At 62.0% G+C, this 23,835-nt stretch overlaps 2 protein-coding genes, 1 long non-coding RNA gene and 1 other non-coding gene across 20 annotated transcripts; 2 read left to right on the top strand and 2 right to left on the bottom strand.

The window, feature by feature from the left end:
• Positions 1-1,566: 1,566 nt before the first annotated feature.
• RAB26 (RAB26, member RAS oncogene family) lies at positions 1,567-7,708 on the top strand. 13 transcript variants are annotated; one of them, XM_073214670.1, is made up of 10 exons: positions 1,567-1,910; positions 2,082-2,171; positions 2,951-3,061; positions 5,225-5,262; positions 5,352-5,418; positions 5,594-5,646; positions 6,007-6,085; positions 6,172-6,228; positions 6,328-6,404; positions 7,307-7,708. In XM_073214670.1, exons 1-10 carry the CDS (start codon positions 1,716-1,718, stop codon positions 7,455-7,457), a joined length of 918 nt encoding a protein of 305 aa, XP_073070771.1. In that variant the 5' UTR covers positions 1,567-1,715; the 3' UTR covers positions 7,458-7,708. The 13 variants fall into 13 exon arrangements, with proteins under 13 accessions (XP_073070771.1, XP_036860348.1, XP_073070774.1 ...); XM_037004453.2 differs by having other exon boundaries at positions 5,225-5,266; positions 6,020-6,085; XM_073214673.1 differs by lacking the exon at positions 7,307-7,708 and adding an exon at positions 6,498-7,123.
• Position 7,709: 1 nt separating this feature from the next.
• LOC108407005 (uncharacterized) lies at positions 7,710-8,466 on the bottom strand. The gene is made up of 2 exons (XR_001855618.3): positions 8,066-8,466; positions 7,710-7,834 (listed from the first exon to the last, which is right to left on the bottom strand). It is a non-coding gene; the product is annotated as an uncharacterized lncRNA (long non-coding RNA).
• On the bottom strand, positions 7,948-8,025 carry LOC118969729 (small nucleolar RNA SNORD60). The gene has a single exon (XR_005057585.1). It is a non-coding gene; the product is annotated as a small nucleolar RNA SNORD60 (small nucleolar RNA).
• Positions 8,467-8,630: 164 nt separating the features above from the next.
• On the top strand, positions 8,631-23,833 carry TRAF7 (TNF receptor associated factor 7). 5 transcript variants are annotated; one of them, XM_037004447.2, is made up of 21 exons: positions 8,631-8,774; positions 15,971-16,089; positions 16,298-16,355; positions 16,753-16,841; positions 18,294-18,410; positions 18,769-18,861; positions 18,978-19,011; positions 19,621-19,804; positions 19,875-20,003; positions 20,632-20,849; positions 20,923-20,996; positions 21,220-21,268; positions 21,357-21,484; positions 21,630-21,712; positions 22,063-22,102; positions 22,215-22,331; positions 22,415-22,537; positions 22,749-22,868; positions 22,958-23,089; positions 23,171-23,290; positions 23,458-23,833. In XM_037004447.2, the coding sequence occupies exons 2-21, from the start codon at positions 16,009-16,011 to the stop codon at positions 23,470-23,472; spliced, it is 2,004 nt and encodes a 667-aa protein (XP_036860342.1). In that variant the 5' UTR covers positions 8,631-8,774; positions 15,971-16,008; the 3' UTR covers positions 23,473-23,833. The 5 variants fall into 5 exon arrangements, with proteins under 5 accessions (XP_036860342.1, XP_073070769.1, XP_036860340.1 ...); XM_037004445.2 differs by having other exon boundaries at positions 8,632-8,774; positions 19,875-20,009; XM_017676049.3 differs by lacking the exon at positions 8,631-8,774 and adding an exon at positions 13,111-13,223 and having other exon boundaries at positions 19,875-20,009.
• Positions 23,834-23,835: the final 2 nt, after the last annotated feature.

The raw sequence follows: 23,835 nt of genomic DNA, 5'->3' as shown, positions 1-23,835 counted from the left end.
GAAGTTGGCCTCATGGGGGGTGGGACGCCCAGAGTTCCCAGGGCCACAGCAGTGGGAGCCGAACACCCCCCCCTCAGGCCCCACTACCCCCACCTCTGGGCATTGGCCTGGAAGAGGTTGGGGACAGAGGAGTGAGACAGGAAGGGAGGCCGGGGGCCTCAGAAGGCTTCCTAGGGTTTGTCCTCCAGCTCTGACAGGGCCCTGAGAGACAGGTCTCCAGGAAACCCCTGGGGCAGCCCTGCCCTGGGACAGTTTGTGCTCTGTGGAGCCTAGTGCCCACGTGTAAATCCTGGCTCTGCCACTTCCTAACCTGCTGACCTTGGACAGCTCCCTTCCCCTCTCTAGGCCTCAGTTTCCCCATCTGTACCTTGGGAATCTTACCAGAACCCACCTGATAGGATAGTTCTGAAGATGATACATGTCTGGCACAGAAAGGGCAGCTTTCCGCAGCCTCTCCGGGCAGGATTCCAGGGCAGGGTCCTGTCATCCATTTTCCCAGCCCCAGAGGCAGGTTCTGCCCATTGTGGTACCTCAGGCCTGGGCACTGCCAGCAGAGAGGACTCAGGCCTCTGAGGAGTCCAGGACCCAGTGACAGTGTCATGCCTTGGGGGGACAGTCAGGCCATCCCCTCCAGCTCCCAGGGGAGAATGGAGCCGACTCCATCAGAGGGGTGCTGCCTTTCTGACTGTACAGCTGGCCCCACACCATGGGGCGGGGGGGGGGCATCTCGGCTCACCCCTCCCAGTATTCCATGACCACCTCAGTCTCTCTCTCTAAACACAGCATCCTGGGACAAACAGAGTCCGGGCAGCCCAGGTGGAGAGGAGACGTCAGGCCCTGGAGAGGGGTCCACCGGGCACCGGCACGGGGTTTAGACAATCAGCACTTGGCCCCTTCGTGGCCAGAACCTGACACTGGGCGTCCAAGGGGCCAGCCACAGCCTGGGGGAGGGGCCTCCCACCGGCTTCACCCCCCAGGCTCCTGAGGGAGCGCTCCGGGGGGTGGGGCCCTCAGGGGGATGTTGGCTGTGACATCTACTTCCCGGTTCCCGAAGACCCCGGGGCTGCAGCCCAGCTGGCAGGGCTGCGGGGGCCGCGCCCTGACGTTCAGCCTGCGCGATAAGCCCTGCCTATGATAACCAGCTGTCAGCCTAGCCCCCAGCTCCGCACACCCGGGTTTGTTTGCCAACCCTGTGTTGGAGCTTCCCGGACCCGCGGGCCCTGTCGCAGGCCAGGAGGCACCTCTGGCTGAAAAGGGACAGAATCCCAGGGTGCCCACCCCATGCAGGCCCATTGCCTCAGCGCTCCCACCTAGTCCCAGGCTCCGAGGCCGCCCAGTGGCGGGTCACCGGCCCTGGAGCTGCGAAAGGGTCCCGGACGCTCCCTCATTCAGCCCCAGCCCAGAGGCGGCCCCGGGGGTCGCGGGCAGGGAGCTGCCGGGAGCGGCCCTCACAGCGCACCCGCAGAGCCCGGCCCCCAGGGCTGCCTATATTTGCATGGCCCCGCCCCGGCGCGCCTATTGGCCGCAGCGGCGGGAGGCCGGGCCTGAGTGGCTGCGGGGCCGTGGGGCGGCGGGGGCGGGGCGCGGGGAGCCAGCCGGGATGCCGCCGCCGCGGCGGGACCGGTCCGGGTCCGGGTGGCGCTCCACGAGTGCGGATAGCAGGGCGGCCCGGGGCGCGGCGGCTGCAGCGAGAGCTCACTGAGTGCCCTCCCGCCATGTCCAGGAAGAAGACCCCCAAAGGCAAGGGGGCCAGCGCTCCCGCTGCCTCCGCGCTGCCCGCAGCCAATGGGCCCCGGCCGGCTCTCCCCGGGACTGCGCGCCCCGGCCCCGGAACGCCGCACAACGCGCCCCCGCAGCCCGGCCGGCCCCCAGTTGGCAGCGGCGGCGACTTCTACGACGTCGCCTTCAAGGTGAGCCGCCCCCACACCCCACACGAGCGCAGCAGGTGGTGTCCGGGCCGAGCAAAGCGGGGACGGGGTCCGGGAAGGTGTGCCGTGCCCTGCGGACCCCCGGCGCAGAGCCGGCGCAAGCAGCACCACGCAGCTGTCACTGCTGACACGGTGCATCGCGCACACGCACAGCTGTCAGACCCAGGTTCAGGATGCCCAGCGTCTGGCAAGGCCTGCCCCTGGCCCCTGCCCCCAGCTGGCAGGACCAACAAGGGGTCCCGTGTAAGTCAGAGCTTGGCAGGTGCCCTCTGCCTGCTCCCTAATGCTCCCGCCCCCACTCTCATCGTTTCCCATATGCTACCTTCCCTCACCCACAGGGGCTGCGGGTCTCCTCTTTTTTAGCGGGGGTGATGGGGGAGGACTAAGAAGGGATTTGCCAGTCGGGTGGGGAGCAGACAGGCAGGAGCTTGTGCATTGAGGGAGGGCCAGCAGGACCATCTCTGGCTTCGGAGCCTTTGGTAGCAGGCTGGCAAAGGCGGAGGGCAGGGGGTGGGCAGCCGCCTGACTGCTCATCCCCGTCCACGGACCTGGCCTGGGCCCCTCCTTCACCAAGATCTGACCCTCATGTGGCAAAGTGCTCCATAGTCTTCTTGGGATTAGGAGAAGCCCCCTGGTGTAGAGGCCCCCACAGGCTTCTCAGGTCCCCAGCCACCAATCCCCAGGCTCTGCTCCCCACCAATTCCAAATACTCCCTTTCCAGATCAAGCACGGTGTCCTGGGCCCTAGATGGAGACAGCTGACCCCCACTCCCTACTGATTGAGATGGGGCACTGTTCAGGAAAGAAGGCCAGAACCTTCTAGAGGTGGCAGCCGGAGGCCTAGGCCAGCGGGACCATAATTGCTGTCTTCCCCAGTCCCTGCTGGACCTGCAGGGTTCTCTCTACTTCTGCCTCTCACCCACAGCCCCTCTACCAGGCAGGGGAAGACCAGGCATCCTCTAGGGAGGCCAGCACCGCAGTCCCCTCTGCCCCTGACAGCTCTGACTTTCCCGCTTGTCCCAGGTCATGCTGGTGGGGGACTCAGGAGTGGGGAAGACCTGCCTGCTTGTGCGCTTCAAGGATGGGGCTTTCCTGGCAGGGACCTTCATCTCCACCGTGGGCATCGACTTCAGGGTGAGAGTGTCCTGAGCACCGACCTGGCCCAGCCATGCCCTGGGCGCCCAACACCAGCTGGGTTCTCACCGCACCCCTGGGCAGCTGGCCCTCCAGTATCCCCATAGTACTGACAGGCTCACGAGGGAGAGCTCCTGACGGAACCACCTGGCTCCCGGGGTCAGGGGGGTTGAGGTGGATGCCATAACCACCAAGTTGCTGGCTCCCAACACCCAAGGGTCCTGGACAGCGGTGGTGGCTGCATCTGACTGAAGCAGACATAGCAGCCCTGTTCCTTTAGCTATATCCTGTACCGCAGGGGAAGTGGGCATTGGTGCCCCCAGGGTGGTGGCCATCAGGAGGAACTCAAGTCCCACGTCCCCCTGGGAGGCCAGTGCCGCTGCCCTACTGTAGAGGGGCCGAGGGGCCGGACTGACCTACAGGACAGGTAGTGGTGGTGGAGGACACCCCATTCCAGAGCTCAAAAGGCCCCTGCCCTGGGGTGAGGACGCTCATGAAAAGATGCTCCCATCTGGCCGCTCCCCCACCAGAGCCCTCTCACAATCCGCCCCTCCCCTGGGGGGCTGTGTCCCAGGGTGCCTCTGGGGGCATGCCCTTGGACTTTGGCTCCCCTCCATGAACCCCACACGTCCTGTGGGGTTAGCAGGGAATGATGCAGGCCACAGCCTTAAGCTTGTGGGTCTTTGGCATCAGAATGCCCCACCTCTGCCCACCAGTCTAAACTCTGCATGCCAAGGCGCTGTGTGTTCTCAGCAAACCCCAAATTTGCATTTTTCTCACCCTTTAACTACACCCAATTGTCTGAAGGCTGGAAGCCAGGCCCATCCTGGAGACAGGAAAGGGGGTCTCCATCCAGCCTGGGGAGCCATTCTTTACCCTGGAGGGGGTGGGGCATGTCCCCTCAAGTCCTCTCGGATGAGGGAAGGATGGAGGTGCCAGAAGTGGTGGCTGGGGCCCAGGCAGGCCATTCTTTGTTTTGTCCCACATTCCCCTTCTCACCTCCCTCTTGGCTCTGGGGCAGGTGGTGAGGGAGGTGAGGTGTTTGGTTCACACCCTTGTTCGGGGTGCCAGGGAAGGCGGTGTCCTTCCCAGCCACCTTCCAGTCCAGCAGATGGCTGGGCTTGGTTTCCCAGAGCCCCAGAAGCGCCCTAACGGCAGGAGCTTGGGAGGAGGGAGGTGGTGGCTTTCCAGCTGCCAGGGGCCTCAGCTGGAGGTTCCCAGCAGATGGGAACTGGCACTGGTCTCTCTGCCTCCAGTAGTGGGCTGGGAGGGCCCAGCTGATGAGCATCACCAGCCAGCACACACAGGAGCACCTGCTGCTTACCAGGCACTGTTCTGTGCTCCATGGGTGCTGCATTGGGCACTGTCCTCGGGAGCTGCTGTCCCGGCAGAGGCTTTTAAAAGAAATGCTTTTGTCCCCACTGGACCAGACACAGTTCTCAGTGCTCTGCTCCTAAGAGCTCAGTCACTGGAGCAGCCATATGATGGGTACCCTGGCTCTGTGGATGGGGAAACCAAGGCAGTGTTAGTAACGGGCCTGTAGTCACACCACGGGTGATTTCAGGTAAGTCATGCAAGTGGTAAGCAAGAAGAGCAGCCTGTACAGAACTGTGAAAAGTGCTGGTGGCCTGCAGGAGGGGACAGGGGGCAGAGCCGGAGCACAGGGACAGGCATGCAGGTGAGGCCAGCTGGGCCTGCCACCAGGGAGAGGAGGGGCTGGGCTTGAGAGGAACTGGGGGAGGGGAGGGCCAGAGCAGCAGGACTCAGTTGACTGGCTGGGGTGGTAGCAAGGGGCCCTGGTGGGCAAGAACCTGCAAGTCCATCAGGATGGCCATCTGGGCTGAGCAGAGGGCCTGGGCACCTGCCGTGTATGGTCACTAGGAAGGACTCATCAGGGGGAGAGCTGTGTGCACCCCCAGGACTTGAATTTAAATCCTGCAGGTAGAGGGAGGTGAGGTGGTCAGGTAAGACCAGGCAGTGGACAGAGCCCAGAAAGCTGAGGGGCAGTGGGGTAAGCATGAATTCAGGGGCACGCCAGATGCCCCTGTCTCAAGCTCAGTACTGGCTTGGCACTGCCTGCCTCCCACCTTGGGAGCCCCCACCAGGGTAGCTGCTGCCAGGAATGGTGAAGTGGGCACTGAGCCCTCGCTGGTTGTGTTTCAGAACAAAGTTCTGGACGTGGATGGCATGAAGGTGAAGCTGCAGGTGAGAGGTTGCCAGAGGGTTGAGGGTAAGGGTCACCTGGGGGAGACGGGGCAGCCCTGACCCTGGACTGTACCTGTTGCTGCAGATCTGGGACACAGCTGGCCAGGAGCGTTTCCGCAGTGTCACTCACGCCTACTACCGTGACGCACATGGTGAGATGCTGTGCATGGGGTGCCAGCCCCAGGGAGTCGGGATGTGCTCTGCGGGTGCCCTGCCCCCTCAGCTTCTGCTTCGGGGGGGGGACCCTTGTGTGAGTGGGATAGGAAGCATGGACGGTGTAGATGACAGGGAGCTGCTGTGAGCCTGAGGTTCTCCCTCTGCCCCCAGCACTGCTGCTGCTCTATGATGTCACCAACAAGGCCTCCTTCGACAACATCCAGGTCAGTGGCTTCCCTCCTGGGGTTGTGGGGGCGCAGGCCACATGAGGGTCTGACCACATCCCCAGACTCACTCAGGCACAGGTGGCCTCAGGGTCCTGGACGGTTCAGAGGACCTTGACAGCAGGAAGGGGAAAGACAACCCCTCTGGGCTCCTGGTGGCCCAAGAGTGGTGGCTCAGGTTGAGCAGAGCTGCAGGGAGACTGGCTGACTTTCCAGCCTCAACAGCTCAACACCCTGGGTAAGGCACCTGTCAGGGCACCTGGGGAGACCATCCTGTTATCCAGAGGCCGACGGGCACTGTGGGCTGTGGCCTGCAAGGGTAAGGGGTGCAGGGAGCACCAGCCTCCAGCCTGGCCTCAGCTTCCCCCACCAGGCCTGGCTGGCTGAGATCCAGGAGTACGCCCAGCACGACGTGGTGCTCATGCTGCTCGGCAACAAGGTGAGCACCCCAGCCTGTCTTCTCCATCCTGGCTGGGTGGCAGGGGTTCAGGTGTGTGCCAGCTCTCAGTAAAACCCCTGTGCCAGGTGGACTCTGCTCAGGAGCGTGTGGTCAAGAGGGAAGATGGGGAGAAGCTAGCCAAGGTGAGTTACCAGGGGGAGGCTGGCCAGGCAACACCCCAGGGACCGCAGGCCTAGGCTGTCCCCACCACACTGCCACGGGCTGACAGCAGCTGTTTGCAGGAGTATGGGCTGCCCTTCATGGAGACAAGCGCCAAAACAGGGCTCAATGTGGACTTGGCCTTCATAGCCATAGCAAAGTAAGTCCTGCAGTCACCAGGAAGACCCCCAAATGCAGGGTCTGAATCCCCTTGTTGGGGGCAGACCACCTTATTAGTCACCCTACCCCACAGGGAGTTGCAGCAGCGCTCCACGAAGGCCCCCAGTGGGGCTTGCTTCCAGCTGCATGACTATGTCAAGAGGGAGCGCCGAGGGGCCTCGTGCTGCAGACCCTGAACCTGCCAGGCTCGACTGTCCGCAGGTCCGACTTTTGCCACCCAGCAGCCAATCACAGGGTGTCTGTTTCCAGGGCTCCCAGGCTGAGCCTGCCCTTACTTTGTCCTGGAAGACAGTCTAAGAACCTCTGTCTCAACAGGCTTCAGGCAGTCAGCAGGTCTGCGGCCCCCTTTCACCTGCTGCTGCCTGAGGACAAGGCCCCCAGGGCCTTCAGAGAAGTAGTTCTTCTGTTGACTTTGTCAGGCACACCTGGCTTCAAGGCTGGGCCCTTGTGCTGGCACCACACATACAGTGCCTAACCCCCCCAGAAAGCCATGTCTTCAGCTGCCCTGCATGGCGCAGGAGCCTTCACTGGCAGTCACTGCCAGCTTTTGTGCCCCAAGGACCAGGGCTGCCTGCTCCCAGCCCACACTAAGGGGCTCTGGTTTAAACATCAGAGTCTACATAACACAGTACCTTGGAGGATGCCAAAGCCATTGCTTTGAATAAATCACATAAGTTGCCAGGGAAACTAGGATTGCTGGCCCACAACTGAGGCTTGTGCTTGTCAAGGTCAGGCCTGGGGTTGGTAGTATGCTCCACCTTGTACTAAAATCAAGTCAGCTTTTAGTTCAAAACCTTTGTTTCATTCTTAGTGAATAAAGTTATGCTTTCTGGAGTGCTTGTCTCTTCCGTTGAGAGAGAAACTACTCTTTTGGGCCCTCAGTTCCTCAGTATGGCCCAAGACCCAACATCAGTACCAAGAAGATGGCACTGCCCCTCCTCCACCAACACACAACCAAGCTGGCAGAGAAAGAATCGCAGGGCTGTTTGGAACCCCAACACTGTCGAGGACACGCGGGAACCTAGGTGGTTAAAAACCAAAACACGAACGACAAGAAGCGGTTCTCAGTGAAGAATCAGAGCTCATGACACATCCCAGAGCAAAGGCACAAAAAACGATCCTTTTTGTGGCCTTAACAAGGAAAAACGGAGGCAGTTCCAATGGGAAGGAAGTCACGGTTGTGAGCTTTCATTTTCATGTCTCTTCCCCTTCCCAGCACGGCCCGGCATCAGTCAGTCTTTTGGGGTGCGAACGGCGTGTGAAAATAAAGACGCTTAGGCTCCACTCAACTTCCCCATCTTTGGTTTATTACTAAGCACTTCACATGCAGACATGACTCCTACCTCACCACCAGGCCCCCGGACTGATGCGGAGTTACGTTCAAGGTCTTCAGCAGGGTCACCGATGGCCCTAAAGGTCAGAAAGCGCCGAAAATGTAGACTGGTGGGCCACTCCCCGCCCCTTTCCCCACTTTGGGCAAAATACTTCATCCACAGCTCCCCTGGTCAAGGTAGTGAACCCTGAAGCCTCAGTCTTGCCAAGTAATCAAACTGCACATGCAGTTTTCATACGAGGTGTCAGAAAGCAATTCATCATTGGGTCGGAGCTTCATCGGGAAAACCAGATATGGCCCAGTCTTACCTGTAGGGAGATGTGCGTCTGCGGGTTCGCTCTCGCCTAAGAACTGGAGGGGGGATATGAAACGTGCAAAAGAGGAGCCCGGGCCGAGTCTGGACCCAGGGCTGGCGGCCTGCGGGTTTAAGCCACCTCTTCCGCGCTCCGTGCGTCCCCGGATCGTGGCGCACGACACCCACTCACCCGCGTAACCCCTTTTCGTCTCAATCCCGAAAGAACGAGTGCTAGCGATTCTCCAGCCTTTATAGAAACTTCTCATGACTGTGATTGGGCAATCCTGCCGGAAGTACCACTCCCTCACCTCTGATTCGCTCCGCTCTCTACTTTCCGTGGTTTTCACCAATCGTACCGTGATATTTCTTTAGGGGACACACCCAGACCCCCCCACATCAGGAGCTCCTCCCTTTTGCCGAGGCCTTTGAAAAGCTGAGTGACGGAAGCATATAGCCAATCAGACTCCGATGCAAAATAGAGTGACTCTAAAGCCGCCAATTCGTCCCCGCGTCGTTAGAGCCACCGGAAGTCGTTTCTGAAGAGACCTCCCCCTCCCTGAGGCGGCCGCCCTGGCCCCGAGAGCCGGGGAACTACAAGTCCCGGCGGGCTTCGCGCCTGAGAGCTTCCGGCGCGCGCTTTCAGCCTCTTTCCCGGCCAGAGGCCGAGGGGGGCACCATGAAGCGGGAGGGTGGCGGCGCCGCTCCCGGGCGGCCGCGGGCGGGTGAGTGTCCGTGCGGCGCGCCCGGATGGGTGCTCGCGCCTCGGGGCCGCTGGGAGGGGCGGGCGCGGCGGGGTGGGCTTGGGAGGAGGGTCGGGGGCTCGCGTCGGTCCGCCCCCTTGCCTGTCAGCGGGCCCGCAGCCCGCTCCGTTCCTCCGTTCTCCCGTCTTCAGTCATGCCTTGTTCCGGCGCGTGTTGCGCGCCGGGAGACCGCGGAGAGTGCACCCAGTTCTCGTGGCCTCTTTTCGTGCAGCGTTTCTCAATCTCGCCACTGTTGACACTACGCGAGCGTCACTCTCTGCTGCGCCGTGTGCGATGTTGAGCAGCATTCCTGGTCTCCACCCACTATATAGCAGTTACCTCCCCCACCCCCGTGGTGACAACCCAAAATGTCTACAGACGTTGTCAAACGTCCCCTGGGGGACATAACCCACCACCTTGAGAACCGGTGATCTGGGGGCGTGGGGTGCGGGGTGTACTGACAACACAAAGTCATGATCACTTCTGATAGGTGCTAGGAGAGAAAGAAACAGGGCGCTGAGACAGAGAGAGTCCTGGGAGCCTGAAAGGCCGGGTGTGGAATGCGGGGGGGCGGGGCTGCAGCAGGCAGCCTGTCCTGGGAAGTTGCTCAAAGAGCATGCCAGGCAGAGGGAGCAAGATGTGCAAAGGCCTGGAGTGAGGGAGGGCTAGCGTGCATGAATGAGAACTGGCCGAGTGGTGAGAGGCTGAGGCCAGATGGTGCAGGGCGGCAGGGACTGTACTGTGCTTCAGGGCAGGCTGCTGGAGGACTCGGGCACAGGATAGCCAGCGTAAGGTTCACTTCTAGTAAAGAGCCTCTGGTCCAGGATTGGGGATGGACTGTGGGGTTCACTGTGAGGATCAGAGAGTGAGGACCCAGATTCCCCGTTGATTCTGGCTACCTTGAGCCAGGCCAGGGCGTTGAGTCTGGTGCCCTGCTGGACCCCCCCACCTGTGCTGGGGGTGGTGAGGGATGGAATTCCACCCTATTCTGCTTAGAGCTCTGGGCTGCCTAGCCTGTCTGCCCACCCTTTTCCCTATCCCTCAAATCCAACCCCATGGACACACAGGCCTCTCTCCTGGGGGCTGCCTCCCCTCCGGCCCCTGCCAAGCATATGGCCTCCCTCTTCCTCATTCCTTCTCTTTGGGCCTCTCCCTTCCCACACTTCTTCCCTGAAGGCCTCCGTGGCAAGCACTAACTCTCTGTCATAAACCCCCACTTTCACTGCCCCAGGTAGTCACGTTTCTCTGTAGAAGCCCAGTCCCCTGTACCTCAAGGTTCCTACATCCTACAGCTGTACCATCTCCAGGAAGCCAGAGCTTCCCTCTGAGGGAGCAGGGATATGGCAGCCTGGCCGAGGAGGAGGGGTCCAACCCCAGGGGTCCCTGTGGAGTAACTCTCACTGTGGCTGTGCATCACTATCTTTCTGGAAACAAATGGAAAAGATCAGGGTCTTCAGGATTGACTTAGGTGGGATAGGAACCCACAGAAAAGTGCCTTTGGCAGGCGGAATGGAGCTTAGCAGTACCCCCAGCCCACTGTCTGCCTCCCCTAGCTCCTAGCTGCTCCAGGGTCATACTTACGTTTAGCCATCGCCACGTTCCCTCTCTCCAGCATAGTCCTGGCATGCAGTGGGTATGAACCTTGGCCAGCTGGCTAGACAAAGGCATGAACAGTTTTGGAAATGGGAGAAGTTGCACTTGAAGGGTCTGAGCTGGCTGGGAGGCTCCAGGCAGCCTGGACACTGATTTGGCTGCTCCCTGGCATGGCTTGGCACTGGGCTGGTTTACGCGCACAGTGGAGCTCCCTGGTTTGCTGGCAGCAATGGAGGAGGCAGAAGGAACAGAGCTGTGGTAAGATTTGGCATGACCTCTAACAGGCTGCATCAGCCTCTGTTTTCAGTTCTCAAAGGGGAGCTGCTGTCGGCAGAGGCTTCACTTATGACTCATGTATTGTCTCATCTCTCACGATTCTTTCTAGATGTGGGTATATTCACTCCATTTTATGGGTGAGAAATCTGAGGCCCAGGAGGGCAAGCAGTGTGCCCAGAGTCACACAGCTGTTAGGTGGCGAAGGTGGAATTTACATACAGGTGTGAGTCCGGCATTTGTGGCTTTGACCATGATGCCGTTCTGTCTCTGTAACACACCTGGAGGGCTCAATGTAAGCACGGGAGTGAAGTGCCAGCACATGCCCAGCCCTGGAAGGTGTCAGCAGGATGTGACTTGCTCTGAACCTGGGTCCCCACCAGCCTGGCCTCGCTGGTGGGTGGCCATCGAAGACTTCACCAGGCCCTCTGGCTGGCTCATGCAGGAGCGACCCTCAGAAGAGGGCTCACCAGCTCCTTGACTCTCAGCAGGTGCCCGCAGTGTTGTCCGTGAACTGGCCCTGGGGCAGAAGAGATGTGGCTGTTCTGGAGGAGCATGGAGTCAGGTGCAGAAGACAAAGGAGGAAGTGGGTGCTAAAGTCACAGCAGACCAGGCACTCAGCCACTCAGGCAGGAAGATGTGGACTGCCTGGAAGCCTGGTTGGGGGTGAACCAATCCCAGGAGCACCTAGAGAGGGGCATCCAGGTGGAAGGAGCAGCCCTGCAGAAACCAGGACACAAAGGCTGTACCAAAGCGGCTGATGGGGCTACGGCCTGGGCTGGATGGTGAAGCGGGCGGGGCAGGACTCTGCCCTCTGTGTCTGCCGCACCTTCAGACTCAGATCTGGCCCAGGGACTATGCGTATGCTTCCCAGCTTCAGCAAGGAAGCGAGAAAGAGGAAGCCAGGGAAACAGAAGCCACACGGAGGGTGAGGAGAAGACAGCTGGGTCCTGGAGGTATAGCGGTGCTTTGGGACCAAGGCCCACACTGTTTCCATGAGTTTAGACCTGCTGATATAGACCGCCAGGGACATGCTTCCCTGTTCTGTCCCTGCTCCCAGGGCCTGACTAGGCCCTGTGTTGGAGGGGGCATGTGGGCAGGAAAAAATGATCCCTGCAGCTGGGCACTGATATAGGAGGACAAATGCCACATCTTCCCAGAATGTTCTCTCCCTGCTCTGGATCTCACCCCTTCCTGCAGGAAGCCCTCTGGACATCCCCCAGGCTGGGCCAGGGCCCTACCCCATACATACTTTTGTGTGGGAGAGAAAGGACAGGGAGATGAGGCTGGCCACAAGCGGCAAGCTGGGAAGTGAAGGCATTCCCCTTGCTAAGTGGGGGTAAAACCGAGTCAGCCAACCAGAAGGGACCCTGTCCCTCCAGCAGAGGGACCCATGGACACTGGAGAGACTGCAGCTGAATAGGAAAGGCAGGGAGGGCTGGGTGAGGGGTGCAGGAGTGCAGAGCCCTGGGGAGAGGAGAGCACAGGAGGCATCCAGGTGGGCAGCCTCCAGGTCTGTGTGTAGTCGAGGCTGTGAATGCAGAGAGGATGGGAGGTGAGGGCAGGGCTGGGCTGCATGCTGGGAAACAAGGGGGGTTGGGCAGACTTCAGACCAGGGCCTGCTGAGGGGCTGAGGGGGTCCCCGATGTCACTCCTGCCCATTTGGGATGGAGAGAGCATGCTAAGGGGACATCAACGGACAGCTCAGGGAAGTTTGTGTGGCTTTGCTGTGGCAACGAGGCCTGTTTCTATAGAGTTTGGCAGCTGGGCCTGGACTTGGGCCAGGGGACCTGGGGTTAGGTGGTGACCCAGGAGCTGGGCTGGAGCTCTGGCCCATGTCCAGCCAGCCACCCATGGCTCTGTGACAGGTGGGGCTGAGGTGTCTGAGCCACCAGTGTGCCTCCCTGGGGCAGTCACTGCTAGTGTAACCTGACAGGTGTCCGGGGTGTGTCTGCTTCCTCGTTGGCTTGCTTTTCTGGAGATCTCCCGCTGCCCGCTGCCTGGGGTTGCTGGAGAAGGTGTCCCGAGATGGGGCTTGGCCCTGGTAGGGGTCTGCGTCTGACTACCCACTGCCCCCACTCCAGTGTGCCCAGTCTGGGCTGCCCATTCCACTGGCTGCCGGCCACAGGGCCCAAGTCACATTTGACCCCGTTGTGAATGCTTCCCTAGGAAAAGAGGGGAGACCAGCAGATTCCAGTAGGTCCCCTGAAGGGGATGAGATGGGGAAGGCTTCCTGTGCTCCCTCCCGGGCTGCCCAGACAAGGGGGTGGGGTGCTTCCCTGAAGGGGGCAGGGGCATTACTGGCAGATCTCTGGTTCCTCACTGGGCGGTGAGCACATGGACATGATCAGCCACAAGCCCCAGGCCTGACTCCAGGCTCAGGCAAGGCAGCTGAGGGGCTCTAGGTGGGCTGCTCCCGCACAGACCCTGAGCACTGCCACTCTGCCACCAGCCTTTCCCGGGGCAGACAACCCATTCCCATCAGGACCTGAGGTCTGTTCTCGTTAAGGGGCCTGATCCCCGGGTCCCACCCCTGGGCTCTGCTGAGTGAGGCACGTGGAACAGGTAAGGCGGGGACTTGTCAGGGAGGGCAGTGGGAGCAGAAGGGAGAGCCCCTGCTCACCAACCCCACCCAGGTGTTCCTACCTGCTGTGCTGTGGCTTTTCCGTTTGGGAGAGGCCAGGCTCCTGAGTAGGTGAGGATTCTTGCTCTGACAACTTCCTGCCCACCTGGGAGCCTCAGGCCTGCTGTGGGGTGGGGAAGAGGCCTTTCTAGGACGGCTGGGCACAGGGGGTGCAGGGCTGTGCTGTCCTGTTTACAGGGTTTTTGGCCTGCAGGGCCCAAGGATACCAGGGAAGATTGTTACTGCAAAATGCAGTCCCCAGGAGATGGGGCTGAAGGCCTCTTGCTCAATTCTGTGATGCTCTGGGCGGGGCCCACAGATGGGTGCTGTCCCCCCTCCCCTCCCTCCCTCGCTTAACAGGGTGCACGGGCCTGTCTTATGCATTCCCCACCGGGTTGTGTGTGGAGGCTGCGGGCCTGCCTGTCTTTGGCCGCCTGGGGACTTCCCAGCCATCCGAGTTGCATGTCACCCTGCAAGCCCTGCGTGCCTTTCTGTTTACTTCACGCTAGAGCCAAAGAGAACCGGCTGCCTGCTGTCTGACTGCAGCAGCAGGCGTAGTGCACAGGACCCGTGGGGCTGGCGGGTTGGCGGTGGTCCTGGGGGGTGTGCCTGCTGAGATGCTGGCCTCCCAGATGCAGGTGCTGCTTGCTGGGGCCAGCAGCTGGCCTCTCAGCCCTGGGAGCTGGCAGTGGAGGTAGGACATGGATGGTAAAAGCTAGGTCAGTGCAGACAGTGGGCTCCCAGTGTGCCCAGTGGTGCCAAGGCAGGAGCCAACCTTGGGCTTCCTGAAAGGGCAGAGCCTTTCACGCTGCCCTCCTGTCCTGGGGTGCCTGTGTGCAGGCTGTCTGGGCCTGGCCTGGCTGGGGTGCCCTTACCACGTGCAAGGGAGCCTGCTTAGCATGGAGGCCAGCAGCTGCACCGGAGGTGAGGGTCTGGACACACCGTTTCCACACCTCTGCTCGAGGGCCTGCTGCCCACTCTCAGGAGCCTCTGCTGCTCCATGCGCACAGGCCACCCCACCAGAGCCTGGTCTGGGGCACTCGGTCAAGCCCCTTGAGTCACAGCGGGGGAGATGTGGGTATGAGAGGGAGGCTTTGGCCAAGTGCTAAGGACCACTTTCCTCTAGCTGGCCTGACAGGGCACTTGGAGGCCCCCTGGGAGTGCTTGTAGTGAGGGCACCCCACTGGGGCCTGAGCCTTGAAGGCTGAAGGAGGCCCTGCAGGTGGCGTTTGAAGGGGCAAGTGGGGAGAGAAGGATGAGGAGACAGGAGGGGCAGCAGACAGCTCTGGAGCACAGTGTGGGAGCACAGCCCCTTCCCACAGACCTGAGGGCTGGGCTGGGGGACCCCTGGGCAGAACCTGTCCACACTGCATGGCTGTGGTGTATCTATGGGGTGGACATCACCAGATGGCTCATGTCAGGAGGGCCTCCAGGAAGGTGCTGTACTCACATCAGGTGAGGCAAAGAGCATCTCCTGCCTTCTCCACAGCCCTTCTACCTGGAGCTCTTCTCAGTCCTGGGGGCCCCCCAGCCTGCCACACCTCCCTGAGGGCTCCATGGTGCGCACCCTGAAGGTTGGGCTGGGCAGCTTGCATGAGCCCCTGGTGTGGCCTCCTGCCTCCTGGAGGGCTGCCTGGGGATTTCCTGAGGTGGAGGGCTAGAAGGGGGCCAGTGGCAGCAGTCCTGGGAGCGTGGCCTTCCTCCTCGCGGGGAGCCCACCTTCAAGATGGGCTCTCTCTCCACTCTAAACGTGGCCAACTGCGGGGCCATGGCAGGTGACAGGGCTCCTGGCTGCAGACCGCTGAGGTCCTGGCATGGGGAAGCCTGCTCAGGGGGTGCCTGCTGCCAGGCTCCCCCACCCCCCACCTGGCCTCTGTGAGCTGCTGCTGGGTCTCATCTCTTCCCTGGCCTGCAGGCCTTCCTCAGCCTGGCCAGTGCGCCACAGGCCCATCTCCCCTGTGGGGTGGGAGTCACTGGGGCCTCGGATGGTTCCTACCATGTCTTCTCCCTGCCACCCAGCCTCTGAGCCTTGAGGCACACAGCCGAGGAGCAAGGGTATGTCCTTTATTTCTGAGGAGGGTGACCTGCACAAGGTCAGTAGGCAGGCTTGTCTCTCTCCTCCCCACCTCAAAGGTGCTTTATCTGTGCAACAGGGCTTGAGGAGCTGGGCCCGTCACGCACCTGACAGCTTCTTGGCGTGGCCGGTGTCCCTCCATCCTGCAGATGGCTGGCCAGGGCCTGACCACGCCTGCCCTAGTAGGAAACAGGCACAGGGCTTGCTGCTGCTGCGTGTACCACACCACAGCGCAGCCTCGGCCCAGGAATATTCGTGGCCCAGGTGGGCTCGTGGCTGCGTGTGCATACCCAGAGGGTCCGACAGAGCACAGCTGGGGGCTCTCCACCTTTTTGGTGGAGCTGGTGGGCTTTTCTGAAGGGCTAAGCCTTGAATAAAGGTAAAACTGAGTGCCAGCTGCCTGCCCAAACCAGGGACCTCCTCCTTCCCTTGGGCTTACGCACCCCTGGGATGGGTGGGAGGGGAAGGGACTTGGCCTACGTGGACCCACTCTCATCAGTACCGTGAGGTGGTGGAGGGGCGGAAGCACACCCTGTGGTGGCCTGGTCAGAGCAGGCCAACTGATGGGGGCCTGGGCCGCCATCTCTAAAACCCCTCCTTGTGCCCCACCCCCAGGAGACGCTGCCCAGGGACCCTGGATGCCTCTCTAGAGCATGAGCTCGGGCAGGGGCTCCCGCTACGACCGCTTCTCCGGGGGGCCCCCCAGCCTGGCTGCTCCAGACGTCTCCAGTGGGGTAAGGGCCTGCCCTGTGCACACTCACAGAGCCCAGTCCCCAGCAGGGCTTCCAGCGCATCCCCTCTTGCCAGGTTGCCTGGTGTGGTGGGCTCATGGCTGCGTGTGTACCAGGGCACGTTAGTGTGAAAACCTGTCAATGTGTGTCCACACATGGGCCCATGTCCTCTCTGGGGGCTGAGGCTGAGTCTCACCCGTCCTCTCTCCAGACCAGAATGGAAACGACCTTCGGGCCTGCCTTTTCTGCCGTCACCACTATCACAAAAGGTGAGCCTGTGACCCCGGCCAGCTGGTGTCAGAGAGGCCATGCTGCTCCCGCACGACGCCCCCACCCGGCTTCTCTGGCACCTCCACACACACCTGTCGCTTGTTGCAACAACCTGCAGTGCCTCCCTGACCAGGCTCCTGGCAGCCTCTGGGAGGTTGGGATGGGGCCTGTGTGGGACATGGCTGGGTGGTAGGAAGTACTCACGGGACTCTTCTCTGAGTCCGGCTCCACAGCCACAGCCCAGCACTGTGTTTGATGAGACTGGAGCCGGCACACCAGGCCCAGAGGCTCTGCCCCTACCTGGCCCATCTGCCAAGGGAGCCCAGCTCCGACCACGGGGTGTCAGGCTCCCCGCACAGCCCACATGCACAGCGTCGGGCTCCCTTCTCTCTGCAGCTGACGGGACCAGCGCATACAAACACCGCAGGACGCCCTCCTCCTCCAGCACCCTGGCCTACTCCCCACGGGATGAGGAGGATGGCATGGTAGGTCTGCCCCCTCCACCCTGGGGGCCGGGAGCCTGGAGGGCCTGAAGGTGTGGGTTAGCTACAGGGTGTGTCCTGGGATGAAGTCAGCAGGGGGCAGTGAGCTGGGGAGGCAGGGCTGGCACATGTGGGTGCCCTGAGGCATGGGCAGCTGGGCTGCAGGTGTGGCCCCTGTGCACCAGGACGAGATGCAATTGGCTCCGTCTTTAGCGGTGTGTGAGCCACAAGGTTCAGTCAGCGGGTCACAAGATCAAATCCCCATTTTTAAAGCTCCTGCTGCTTCTAAGTAAACGACAAGTGGATGAGCTGCCAGGTGGAGTGAGGAGGGCTGAGCAGGAGGTCCTAACGAGGGAGACAGGTGGGGAAAGATGGCCGGTCCAGCTAGGGGGTCAGCAGAGGGAGCCCACTAGGCCTGTACTGACCGCTGCGGAGCCGGAGAGCGCCTGTCCCTGGCTCTGCGGGGCAAGGAAGGCGCTCGGGGCAGTCAGAGCTGGCTGTCAGGGCCCACGTTGTGAGACCACACTGGTGACAGCTCTCCTTGCAGGGGCAGTGGCCCCGACAGACTGCTGCTTCTCCTGCCTTCCCAGCCTCCCAGGACCAAAGGCCTCTTGTGCTGGGCTTCCAGACCTTTGTTTCCTATGTAATAATAAGAAAAAAATGTTTTTAATTATTTGAACAAACACTTGTGGGCAGGCCTGGCACTACGCCCCCCCTAAACATGACGTAAGTATGTTATGTCACAGTGCCGGCCTCCCTTCGACTGCTCTTGCCTCGGTCTCCATGGCCTCTGACCCACGGGCTGCTGGGGAGGGGACTGGCCTGGCCTCCCACCAGACCAGCCAGGACGGAGTGTAGCTGTGGGCTGGGTGTGGATGTGGGAAGTTTATGGGTCATGAATGAGGCTTCTGGGTGGGTGGGGAGTGTGGGGAGCCGTGGCACCACAAGATCTCTTCTGGGGAGGAAGGGACGGCGCCCCCCAGCATGGGACTCCCCTGAACCCCCATCTTCGTCGGCCCTCCCTTCTGTACTTAGAAGCTTGGCGAGGGTTTGGTTGCAGTGTCCTGCCTTCCTGGGATCCCCACTGGCCAGGCCCAGTGTGGCAAGCCCCCCAGCCTCCCCTGGTGGCCCCCGGTCCCCTCCCCTCCAGCAGTGCGGGGCTGCAGAGGCCCAGGATTGGCTGTCGGAGGGGCCCCTCTGCGGCCCGCAGCCCCTCACGGGAAGCAGGAAGCAGGCCGAGCGCGTCCTCCTGGAACTGAATAGCAGGAAGTCTCTCCATTCACACAGGGGTTGGCCGACATGAGCCGGGGCCTAGCGGCAGGGCCGGGGCCGCTGGGGGCCTGGGTGCTGCAGCGGCTCACTGAGCGCGCGCCGCGGCCCCCGCGGGCTGGGTGAGGGCGCCGCCCGCGCGCCCGCCGGGCCGGTCTCCCACCGCCGACACCTGTCTGCCCGCAGCCCCCTGTCAGCACTCCGCGCCGCTCCGACTCGGCTGTCTCGGTCCGCTCCCTGCACTCGGAGTCCAGCATGTCCCTGCGCTCCACGTTCTCACTGCCCGAGGAGGAGGAGGAGCCGGTGGGTGTGCTGGCCAGGGCGCCCTGAGGACCCTCGCCGTGCTGTGGGCACAGTGAGGAGCCGGTGGGGCCTGGTCACGGCTGGTCCGCGTCGGGGACCCTGAGGCCAGACTGGGTTCCCGGGGCACGTTCTCCCCGCTCCCACCCCGGGGGCTGCCCAGGGACCACCTTCGGGTAGCGAAGGTGGCTGTGTGGGGCCCCGTGGCCTCCATCCCGTGGAGGAGGCGTGGGCATGCTGGAGGGGCCCTCCCTGCGTGGGCCCCTCCGTAGCCCTCCCTCTCTCCCAGCGGAGGCGTTCCCTCCAAGGCCCGGGCCCCGCCCTCCACACCCCAGCCCGCGCCCACCCTGCTTGGTCGCAGGAGCCGCTTGTGTTTGCCGAGCAGCCCTCGGTGAAGCTGTGCTGCCAGCTCTGCTGCGGTGTGTTTAAGGACCCCGTGATCACCACGTGTGGGGTGAGCCGCCCCGCCTCGCGCTCGCCAGGGGGGGGGCACGGCCCGGGCCCACTGCGGCGGGCGCGGGGTAGGGCGGCTCTGTGGCCACGCCCCAAGTCCGCCTGTTGTCTTCACAGCACACGTTCTGTCGAAGATGCGCGTTGAAGTCAGGTAGGGCCCTCCCAGACCCAGGCGGCCACTGTGTTCCCCAGCTTGGGGGGCTGTCCCTCCAGGGAGGTCCTGGCCTTCGCCCTCATCCTGCGCATGGCGTCTCTGCTGTGGGCAGCAGCGGCCTCTGGGCACGCATTCGGACCAGGCTCAAGACCTTAGTGGGCAGAGCAGTGGGACCCAGGCCTCGGCCTCCTGGGCTCAGCGCCCACTCTTTCTGGGGGAGGCTGCCCTTGCTGTCAGAGCTGCCTGGATCATAGTCCCGGGCCTAGAGCAGCTGGCCCCAGACCCCTGCCAGGCCCAGGGCAGGTTCCTGCCCACGTTCTCCCCAGCCCTCCTGGTGCTGCCCCAGACTCCCAGATCAGCTGAGAGGCCTCTTCATTACCTGCTTTGATCTATCCCAAAGATCATTCTTGGAGGCCCAGCCATGCACCCCTTCATGTTCCAGGCACCTTAGAGGGGTAGGTAGATGGTAGGATCAGGCTTCTAACAGAGGCTCAGCCACCCAGCCGGGGGGCTGCACTGGCTGTGCCCGACCAGCTGCGCACTAGGGAAGAGTTCTCCTTGTGTGGCTGCGGGGAGGGCTGTGGGGTCAGCATGCCCTCCCCCCAGAGAAGTGTCCTGTGGACAATGCCAAGCTGACAGTGGTGGTGAACAACATCGCGGTAGCTGAGCAGATCGGGGAGCTCTTCATCCACTGCAGGCACGGCTGTCGGGTGGCCGGGGGCGGGAAGCCCACCGTCTTTGAGGTGGACCCACGAGGGTGCCCCTTCACCATCAAGCTCAGTGCGCGGAAGTAAGTGATCCCCCGGCCCCCACCTCGAGACGGTGCAGCTGGGGACTGAGCCCCGGTCCCCCGCCCCCAGGGACCACGAGAGCAGCTGTGAGTACCGGCCTGTGCGGTGTCCAAACAACCCCAGCTGCCCGCCCCTCCTCAAGATGAACCTGGAGGCGCACCTCAAGGAGTGTGAGCACATCAAGTGTCCCCACTCCAAGTACGGGTGAGTGGGCGGGGGTGGGCATGCAGGGCCACCCCGGGGTGGTGGCAGGGATGGGTGGGCCTGGGCTGGCGTTCCCAGACCCTCCTTCACACCTTTGTTGAGATCCACCTGCGTGCTGGGCACTGGGGACACAGCCAGGGTCCCCTGGGAGGTGGACCTTAGCGAGAGCCACACCGTCAACTATGTAATTACACACTGAGGTACAGATGTTGTGAAGGACAGAGCTGCTTCTTCGCATGGGGACGCAGAGGGGACGGAGTGAGCCAGGCATAGCCCAGGCGCAGGGCAGGAAGCTGGCACAGGGCGCAGGGCAGGAAGCCCGCACAGGGAGCTGAGAGCAGAGGGGAGACCAGTGGGGGAGAGGCGGGAGCTGACCATCAGGGTGGGGCGATGAGGGGTGTGTGGGAGCCCTTTCGAGTTCAGGGAGCGAGCACAGTGCCTGCTTGCCCTGCATACTGGCGTGGGCTGGGGCAGGATGCATGAGGGCTTGCAGTGAGGAGGGATGACAGCCGATCTGGGGCACTGGGCACAGAGTAGGATTTAAGGCTCTTGGGGTCGGGGGAGGGGAGGGAGGGCCACACCAGGCAGGCAGGTAGGCAGGGTGGCTGACCTTACCTTGTAGGTGCACGTTCATCGGGAACCAGGACACATATGAGACGCACTTAGAGACGTGCCGCTTCGAGGGCCTGAAGGAATTCCTGCAACAGACAGATGACCGCTTCCACGAGATGCACGTGGCACTGGCCCAGAAGGACCAGGAGATTGCCTTCCTGCGCTCCATGCTGGGCAAGCTCTCAGAGAAGATCGACCAGCTGGAGAAGAGCCTGGAGCTCAAGTTTGGTGAGGGCCTGGCCCAGAGTGCGTTGGGGGCCAGCCCTTCCTCCTGGGCCGACACCCTCTTCCCGTCCCTCAGATGTCCTGGACGAAAACCAGAGCAAGCTGAGCGAGGACCTCATGGAATTCCGGAGGGATGCGTCCATGCTGAATGTGAGTGGGCTGGACCTTGGCTGGGAGCCGATGTAGGGAGGTTAGGTGGTGTGGGGACACATGACTGTCCCCTGGCTTGGCCCCAGCAGGAAGCTTGCCACACTCAGGATTAGGTGTCCGTAGCAGGAGGCTTGCTGCATCTGCCCCACCCTGGTGAGCCCAGGCCTGGGGTCAGGGGCTGTGCAGCCAGAGCCACCACACTCTCCACTTTTGGCCTTGGCAGGATGAGCTGTCCCACATCAATGCACGGCTGAACATGGGCATCCTAGGATGTGAGTATGGGCTCACCTGTTGCTCCCCCACCCACCCCACCACCCCCAAGGCCCCAAAGTCCCTTACCAGCTCCTTCCATCTCTGCAGCCTATGACCCACAGCAGATCTTCAAATGCAAAGGAACCTTTGTGGGCCACCAGGGCCCCGTCTGGTGTCTCTGTGTCTACTCCATGGGGGACCTGCTCTTTAGCGGCTCCTCTGACAAAACCATCAAGGTGGGTGGGGTCCTGCCTAGGGGGCTCTGCACAGCAGCATCTGCCAGTTCGTTTGCCCATAGGCAGGGCTTTTCCCCAAGGATGGCTTGCTTCCCCATTCTTGCCATGCTGCCCCCTAGCCCTGGGCTGACCCTGGTCCCCACAGGTGTGGGACACGTGTACCACCTACAAGTGCCAGAAGACGCTGGAGGGCCATGATGGCATTGTGCTGGCGCTCTGCATCCAAGGGTGAGCTCAGGTGCACGGGCACCCGCTGACCACAGGGCCCACTCGGAGGCAGGAACAGGGGACCCCAGGCAGCTGCCCTGTGCTGAGAGCTCAAGCCTGTCACTCAGGAAGCACTGCTCATGCACCAGCAGTGCTGCCAGGAGCAGCTGCCTCCCAGCTCAGCTGTCAGGTTCTTGCTGGGCAGGCACTCAGTAGGCCTCTGCTTCACAGTCCCCTTGCTGAGACAGGAAAACCGAGGCTGGGCAAGACAAGCACAGGTTTCTGGTGGCCACTGCACCCTCAGCCTGGCAGGGTGTGTCAGCAAGAATGGGGGCTTCTCTCACCCCGACACCTTGGTTTGGCTTCCCCAGGTGCAAGCTCTACAGTGGCTCAGCAGACTGCACCATCATTGTGAGTGGGGCCGGCCACACCGTGTCGGGGAGCTCCAGCACGCTGTGCCACTGGGGCCTGGGCTCAGGATGGCAGAGCTGGCACCTGAGGCTTCTGTCCTCCCTCCCTCCAGGTGTGGGACATCCAGAACCTACAGAAGGTGAATACCATCCGGGCCCATGACAACCCAGTGTGCACATTGGTCTCCTCGCACAACATGCTCTTTAGTGGCTCCCTAAAGGCCATCAAGGTAGGCAAGGTGTTGTGCGTTCATGTGTGGGACACCAGATGCCTGCCCGCCCACCCAGCTTGAGCTCATGACTGTCCCCAAAGGTCTGGGACATTGTGGGCACTGAGCTGAAGCTGAAGAAGGAGCTCACGGGCCTCAACCACTGGGTGCGGGCCCTGGTGGCTGCCCAGAGCTACCTGTACAGTGGCTCTTACCAGACAATCAAGGTATGGCTGTGCCAAAGTCCTTGGGGCCGGGCCCCTGCTTGTGTCAGCACAGCCCAGGCCAGCTCCTGAGGGCCCCCATCTTCCCTGCCCCTACCCCACTGGGGCAGGGAGACCCTCACACACACCCTGGGTGGTGGGAGGGCTGCCCAGTGTCTGAGGCCCTGGAGGTGAGGTGCCTGGCCAGGAACCAAGTGGCCAAGCTTGCCCATAGATCTGGGACATCCGGACCCTCGACTGCATCCATGTCCTGCAGACGTCTGGTGGCAGCGTCTACTCTATCGCCGTGACGAATCACCACATTGTCTGTGGCACCTATGAGAACCTCATCCACGTAAGGAGGGACGCCTCCGAGCAGGGCCTGACTCTGGGCTCCTGTCCTCTCCTTTCTGTGCCTCTGACCTGCCTGTACCTCTCCCTCAGGTGTGGGACATTGAGTCAAAGGAGCAGGTACGGACCCTGACGGGCCACGTTGGCACTGTGTATGCCCTGGCAGTCATCTCCACACCAGACCAGACCAAAGTCTTCAGCGCATCCTATGATCGGTCCCTCAGGGTGTGTGCTGGCTTAGTGATGGGAGGCTCAGGGCAGAGAGTCATGCCTGGGTGGGCCATCACATCCCATGTGCCCCTCCAGGTCTGGAGCATGGACAACATGATCTGTACACAGACCCTGCTGCGTCACCAGGGCAGTGTGACTGCACTGGCCGTGTCCCGGGGCCGGCTCTTCTCGGGGGCTGTGGACAGCACTGTGAAGGTCAGTGCCTTGGCTCAGGCCACCCAAAGGGGCAGCACATGTGGAGCAGGCTGGGGATGCAAAGCTAGCACCCCTGGGCAAGTGGCAGTGGAGGGCTGGTATGGATGGCAGGTGGCATGGGGCAGGGTGGCCAAAGGGGCACCTGAAACAGAGCCCTTCCTCTGCAGGTCTGGACTTGCTAGGAGGATCCAGGCTGGGTCTTGGTTCCTCTGGGCCTGCCCTCGGCCTGTCCAAGCCAGGCTGGCCACATGGGTGTTCGTGGGGTCTCTGCCTGCCCTGTGGGGACAGGCAAGCAGGCTCAGCCATCCAGCAGTGCCCTCCCCACCCTGCACCCAGTGAGCCTCCCTCTGCTTGGCCCTGTAATCATCACAGCCAAGATGGTGCCCAGCCCTTCTCCGGGTGTCAGGTACGACATTCACCTGGCCCACACCTCCATCCCACCCCGGAGGGACTGTGGGCCTTTTTACTCACTTTTTGTACTGTTTTTAGACTGTATATAGATTTGATTACTTCCTGACTGAAATAAAAGCTGCACAGACTGTGGC

This window comes from Manis javanica, chromosome 10 (assembly GCF_040802235.1).
Source record: "Manis javanica isolate MJ-LG chromosome 10, MJ_LKY, whole genome shotgun sequence".
Lineage (NCBI taxonomy): Eukaryota > Metazoa > Chordata > Mammalia > Pholidota > Manidae > Manis > Manis javanica.
Note: the sequence above shows the minus strand (reverse complement) of the source record. Positions and strands in the feature narration are given on the sequence as shown.